At 59.5% G+C, this 6,717-nt stretch overlaps 1 protein-coding gene across 1 annotated transcript; it reads right to left on the bottom strand.

Annotated features, from left to right (window-relative positions):
- Positions 1-2,824: 2,824 nt before the first annotated feature.
- On the bottom strand, positions 2,825-5,830 carry PIANP (PILR alpha associated neural protein). The gene is made up of 5 exons (XM_007103715.3): positions 5,784-5,830; positions 5,029-5,540; positions 4,199-4,280; positions 3,194-3,415; positions 2,825-2,878 (listed from the first exon to the last, which is right to left on the bottom strand). The coding sequence occupies exons 1-5, from the start codon at positions 5,798-5,800 to the stop codon at positions 2,857-2,859; spliced, it is 855 nt and encodes a 284-aa protein (XP_007103777.1). The 5' UTR covers positions 5,801-5,830; the 3' UTR covers positions 2,825-2,856.
- Positions 5,831-6,717: the final 887 nt, after the last annotated feature.

The raw sequence follows: 6,717 nt of genomic DNA, 5'->3' as shown, positions 1-6,717 counted from the left end.
TGTGCCCCGCAGCGGGAGAGGCCACAACAGTGAGAGGCCCGCGTACCGCAAAAAAGAAAAATAAAAAAATAAACAATTTAGAGAAACAGCAGTCTAATCAGGTGATAATTAATTCCCTCTTCATTAGGGACCTTCATGTGTGCCTTCTGCATATGGATGAGCCTTGGGGTCACACTATCCCTCTGAAGAGGAAGGTGTTAAGAGACATGTGCTGTCCGGGCACTTCAGCTCTTCCCCTTCTGCGCCTCCTCTTCCCCCCAACCCCCACCTGACAAGGACTAGATTCCTGTGGGGAAGGAAGGGAAAGGGTAACGAGGCTTCCTCTCCCGTCATCCTCCTTCCCCTCCCCCTCCCCCTCCTCCTCAGGTCCTTCCCTCAGTGCCCCCAGCCCATCCCAGCAGCACCTCTTCCTGCACCCTCAGGTCTCATCCAGCCCTCTCCCTTCCACCAGCTTCGGGCTGGGGTCTCTTCAGGTCCCACTGGGTTGACTGAGCCCGCCTGAGCAGCATGTTTGCCTCGCACCTCTGCTTGTAGCTGGTTCATCACTCCTTGGCCCGGATCTGCTTCTTCTTTTTCTTAGAGAGTCTGATGACCCGAACCCGTAAACTGCTCTGATCCTGAGAAACACACTCCCTCCACCTCGCTCACCGCTGTGTGCTTCGTGGACTCAGTCACACTTCACCTGAGTACACAGCAAAGCGCCCCAACCCCTAGAGCACCCACCTACAGATACATAGCCATTCCTGATTCTAGCTGCACAGATAAATGCATGGAGGCCAACACAGGCCAGGGCAGCCCCCCTCTTGCACGTGACCGTCTCCTCTCCTCCCTGGAGCACCCCCATTTCCAGGGAGCAAGTGGGGCACCGATGGGGGTGGGGGGAGAAATGGGACCTGGGTGGTTACCATGGGAACAGAACCTAGCAACAGCTGAGAGGCTGCCGTGTGGGTTTTTGCAGGGCTGTTACGAGAGCCAGACGTAGAACTGGGGGCTCAGAGGTGACTGATCCCAGCTGGGCAGCCTGCATTCCCTCCTCCAAACGCACCCCTCGATTCCACACCCACACCCCAGCAGTGCCTCTCAGAGAGGGCAGGGCTGGGAAAGCTAAAGAGAGCTAACCGGCTTCTGGGGGCAGCTGCGGGCGGGGCAGGTGAGGGAGCAAGGCTGCAAATAAAGCAAGCAGGGCAGCCAGCCTCTTTACTGCGGCTCCCGGCTCCCTCTCGGCTCCCGGCTCCCTCTCATCGCTTGCCCGTTTCTCCATTTTTTCTTCTCCTTTTGCCCTTCAACCTCCATGTGTCTATCAGCCTCTCCTCTTGCTTTTCTTGCTTGCGCCACGTCGCCTGCGCTTCTACGTAAGTTTCCCTTTTCTTCTGCCTCGTTTTTCGTGGTCTCTCTTGACCTTCTCTAGCAATTAACAAGAAGCCACTCTTCCAGTTTCCCTCTTGCTCCGGCTGCTCCTGGTCAAGACTGCGCCCTTCAGTGTCTCTTCCTTCCATTCCATCCCGAGTCAAAGCCGCCGAATCCCAAGCCCGGGTTCAGAGCAGGCCGGGTCACATCGGGTCCGGAGGGGTTACCCGCACCCCCCATCCTTCTTTTCCTCCCTCTTAGCTGCCCATCGCCCCTCCTCCTCTCTGTGGGGCTCATAAGGCAGAACCAGGGGACCCAGGTATCTTGCAAAGGCTTTATTTGAAAATTTTGAAACTTACATCCCACAAGAATTCAAGATTATCACCACAAGAAGAAAGAGATAATACAAAAATATATATCACAGCATAGGAGCCAGGTAAGAGAGGGAAGTAGGAAGGAAGGTGGGAAAGCCATGAGAAGTCAGGACAAACCTGGGGGGGGCGGTGCAAAAGGAGGGAGAGTGGAGGAACCAAGGCGGGAGGGGGGGAGGGGCGGATTGGGAGGCAGAGCTCCCAAAGGCCTTGAACCAGCTGGCTCCGGTCCCCGGCAGCCTAGGTGGAGTTAGGGAGGCCCTCAAGGAGGCCGGGAAGTGGAGGACTGGCTCAGGGGGCTCTGAATGCCAGAGTGACACACACAGACAGCCAGGACAGACAAGACAGGAGGACTTGGGAGGGAGGCAGGGGAGGGCAAATGGGAGCCCCTTTCTCATGTAGTGCAGCAGGTGACTCCCCACAAGCCATCTCCCAGACAACAGAATTTAGCAGTGGAGGGGGTGGGAGTTTGGGCCCTCAGTACTCCCATTCCCGCAGGGAGCCCTCAGGGTAAAGAGGGCTCGTGCCCTCGGAGCGGGATGGGGGAGACGGCGAAACACATGACGCGGAGCGGGACGGGACCGTGACGGATGGAGGCCCAAGGGGCCCCCAGCTCACCTCCCACCCACCTCCGGGGCAGCATGCAGGGGCCACAGAAACTCAATCAGCGGGTGTTCATGAGGCGAGAGTGACACACAGCGCCACAGCGCGGGGCTGGGACATGCACGCGAGAGTCCACGGGAGTCGCCCACTGACCTCTGAGCGCTGGGCCACTGAGTGATGGGTGGCACGTGGGAGAAGACAAAGGCAACGGTGTGAGACGAAAGGGAGGATGTGAGGGATCCGCGGAGGGGAGAGACGTGGCTAGGGAGACTGGCCGTACAAGAGCGTGAGCGTGTGCGGTGGCTCGTGAGGGGAGAGGTGAGTGTGCAAGGCTCTCATGTGAGTGTGCCAGGGCGGGGCCGGGGGCCAGAAGCCACAGATATGTGAGGCCCCCACCTAAAGAGGCTGAGCAGGTGCGCTCACCCGCGGGCTAGCGGGTGTTCCGAGGTGCCCACGGCCGCCCTGCCCTCAGCGGGGTGGGGGCTGTGCCGGCCCCTTGGCCCCCTGCTTGGTGGCAGCCCAGCCTTGGGGGGCATCACAGATTCACCAAGGGAATCCTGAGAGGAAAAGGGAAAGGGCACCGTCAGGAACCAAGAGGCAGGCCAGAATCGAGAGGGCAGTCCAAGAAATAAAAGGGAGCAAGGTTAAGAGGGCAGAGTTGGAGTTAAATGGCAGCATGAGAACAGGACACAGATCCACAGACAGAGGGAGATGGAAGGGTGCCCCCGGAGAGGAGGGGTCCAGCCTCCCGGGGTGGGGGGGGGCAGGTCTGCCTCCTTTCCACCCACCCGGGAGGGAGCACCCCAATCCCACAATCGCAGCCCCGAGATGCCTCCCCTGCCCGCCCTCCCAGCCCTCTGCCCTGCCCTCACCGGTTCAGCTGGAAGGCTGGAGCCCCCTTGGGCTGGGGCATCCCAGGCCGGGGTCCCCCTCGGGGCTCCTCGTGGTCAGGGGTGGGGGTGGGCGAGTCCCCGAAGGCCCCCAGCACAGTGACCCCGGCTGGGGACAGGTCTGTCAAGGGCTGCTGGCTCTCCTCCTGCCTCAGGGCACCTTGCTGCCCAGAGGGCCTGCGCCGCTTCTGGCTGCGGTCCCAGCTGGTGCCCCGGAAGGAAAGAGGTTCTCACACACTCAGGAAGCCCCCAATCTGGGCTTCCAGCGCTGGTCACCCCTAGCCTCCCTCAGGCACACGCAACATCCAACAGCAGAGAAACCAGCCTCTAACAGTTCCCTAAGCCCCGTGTCCTGAGACCGCGTCCACAAAACCACTTCCTGTCCCCGCCAGGGGGCTCGGGAATCTAAGCCACCCTCTCGCCTGGTTCAGATCCACAGAATGCGTAGCTCCTCGCCACAGAGTCCCCCAGAACCGCCTCTCCCCCACGCATACCCAGCAGAGCCATTTCCCTCCGCAGCAGGCGCCTGGCAGGTTGAGTTCTAGTTCAAAGTCAAGCTAATGACCTGGACACCTGGGTCTAATGATTCTCGCAGTAAAGCGGGAAGGACTGCGCGACCCGATATGAAGTGTGTGCAAAGGAAGCTCGGATTTTTCTCCCTCCTCCCCAGGCAGCCTTAAGAAGGGGCTCTGCAGAATGGGTCGTGGAGGATACGGGGACAAGGGGTGGCCACCAAAGCCCCCGTGCACGCAAGTGACTCCCCCCCTCTCCCATCACCCTTGTATTTCCCCAGAAGGAATCTGCACTCATTTCTCAGAGCTTCCCCCACCCGAAACCTTCCCACCTTTTCCCAAAGGCTTGCCTTAATCCACCACTTCCTATCCCACCGCCAGCAAAACTGCCGCCCTGGCTCCTTCCCTCCTTCCAGCCAAACGTAGCCAAACATTGATGGGGATGCTAGCATCTCCTCCCCCCACCCCAGCTTACCAGAACTTGCAGATGATGCCGGTGGCCACGAGAACAATGATGACGGAGATGGTAATTGTGACATAGAGCTGAGGGTCCACACCTGCTTGGGGTAGGGAGAAATTTTTAGGGAGGCCTGAGGTGGGGGGAGCCGAGAGAGGCTGGGGGTGGGGTTGGAGTGTTGCCGTTTGAAGCCACATTGCCCAACTCTTTCTGCTTCTCTGGAGCCTCCCCGCTTTATTTTTATCATCGGCTTTCCCCAGAGTTTTCAGCTCTTTTCCTCCCAAATCCTTTTTCTCCGCTTCCCCAAATCTTCTGTATATATGGGATGAGGAGGAGGTTCCAAGATCAGAGAGAACTTCTCTCTCTGCACAGAAACTGGGGGCTGGAAACGCCCATCTCCACCCTGGCCCCACCCCCAGACCACGGCCCCGTCTCAGAGCTCCCTGAGCCGAGATGTCACCCTGGAGGGCTCGTTCGCTTCCTCTGCCTGGAATACTCCCACTGTCTCCAAGGTCCAGCTTAAATGTCAATTCTTGGAGGGTGTCCTGATCCCCAGGCAGAAGTAGTCTCTCCCGTCTCTCTCTGCCTAAAAACATGCTGTGCGCGCCTCCATTAGGGCATTAATTACACTGGCGCAGCCCCCGGTGTTTACACATCTGTCGTCTCCGGCGGACCTGAGCTCCTCTGAGGCTCGGATGCATCTTCATCTTGGCCTCCTGTGCCAGCGTTAGTGCCCGACACACATTTGTGGAAGGAGCTAACAGGCAGGACCTCTGTCGCTTCCTGTAGAGTCTTCAGCCAGCCTCCCCACCCCCAAATCCCTACCAACCTCCCCAACTCCCACTCACCTTCCCCGCGGCCCCCGAACAGGACCGGCCGCAGGGTGGCAGGTGCTTCTCCAAGGCTAAGCCCATCTCCATCACCCCGCATGGAGTCTGAGTTGGGGTGTGGGGTGGCCAGCCCATGCGGGGCTGCGAAACCATAGTCCAGGGGCAGAAATCCAGGATTGGCAGAGTTGGGGTCCCCCCCATCCTCTCGAGACACTGTGGGACCCCACACGATAGCCCAGGGGTACTGGGATGAGGGTGGCCCGTCTTCAAAGCCTGATGGGGTGGCCGGGGGCGAGGTGCCCGGCAGGACTTGCCGACGTGATCTTGGGACCCGCGGGGAGCGGCTTGGTGGGGGTGCCCGCTCCCACACGCACACATGGCGTGGGGCTGAGGGCCCTCCCCGGGCACAGGGGGGCCGGGCTGGGGCTGGTGGGGTCCGCGGGGAGGAGGAGGAACCTTGAGCAGGCGGTGGGAGGGGCAGCAACAGCAGTGGCCAGAGAGGGAGGAGATGGGACAGCAGCAGTGCAGGCCTGCGGGAAGGGAGAGAGAGCGGGTGAAACCGAGGCCATCTTGGGCTTACGTGTGCAGAGGACAGGCTGCCTCCCTCCAACACTCTGTGCAAAAAGTAGGTGGGCCTTGGGAAGACTGGTCTCATTTCCCATCTTCCTAGGCTCTAGCCCTCAGGATGGAAGGCCCCGGGTGGGCCTACGAGGGAAAGGGCCAAGACCCCAGGGAAAGTGGCTTCCAAGCTTCCCCTGCTGGGCCAGACTTACCACATTCTGGACTCCATGTCCAAGATCTTCCTCAGAGATGACCCAGATTTTCAGCTTTTACTGGGGGAGAGAGAGGTCGTCACATCCCAACCCTGCCCTGAGTACTTCCCCAGCTCATCCATCCACCAGCTCCCCTCCATCTCCCCTCCCAGCTGTGGCTGCCAGCTATGCTGCGGCCACTCAGGACCCACGGCTGCCTAGCATCCTCTTGCAGGGGGCGGGGAGCGGGGAGGGGAACCCCCAGAATGGTCCCCTGTCTAGCCCCAGGCCCCTATCTACACAACTTCCCGGGTCCCTGTTACCTCCCCACCCCAGGGTCTACTCTCACTTCTCTGGCTTCCTTCCGTCTCACTTCCTCTGCCCACAGTTCCTAGCTTTTCTTAGATCTTAATTTAGAGCCAAGAACCTTGTGATTCCTTGAGCACCTACCGAGGGAGGGAGGGAGTCTGAGTGGGGGAGGGAAGAGGAAGTCAATCTGAGCGAGTGTGTGAACGTGTGCGGCCGCACAGGGGGAGCGTCCCAGCCTGCCCCCCCCCCCACTTGTTGTCTGAGGCATTTCTCTTATGATTGAATGGCCCCAGGAAGCTCATCTTCAGGGGCAGGGGAAGAGGAGATGGAGGGATGGAAGGAAAGAGAGAGGTGGGCGGGAGAAAAACTACAGAATATAATATCTGCTCAATGTTCGATCATCCAAATGCATAGGTGCCCTCTGAGGGGAGGTGGAGTTGGGGAGAGGCCACCCCCTCAAATGTAGCTCTCCTGGGTAAAGAGTCCTGGGAGAATCAGGATGGATGGTTTTGAAAGAGGAGGACACGTTCTCAGAGCTGAGGGTGGTGGATCCAGGAGGCGGCAGCAGGCTCCCCAGTGAATGAGGATATGACACTTGGGTTCTGGGTCTAAATCTGGACATTAAGCACTCTCAGAGAATAACAGG

Source organism: Physeter macrocephalus, chromosome 6, assembly GCF_002837175.3.
Source record: "Physeter macrocephalus isolate SW-GA chromosome 6, ASM283717v5, whole genome shotgun sequence".
Taxonomy (NCBI): Eukaryota; Metazoa; Chordata; class Mammalia; order Artiodactyla; family Physeteridae; genus Physeter; species Physeter macrocephalus.
This window is presented reverse-complemented; position numbering and strand designations above follow the sequence as displayed.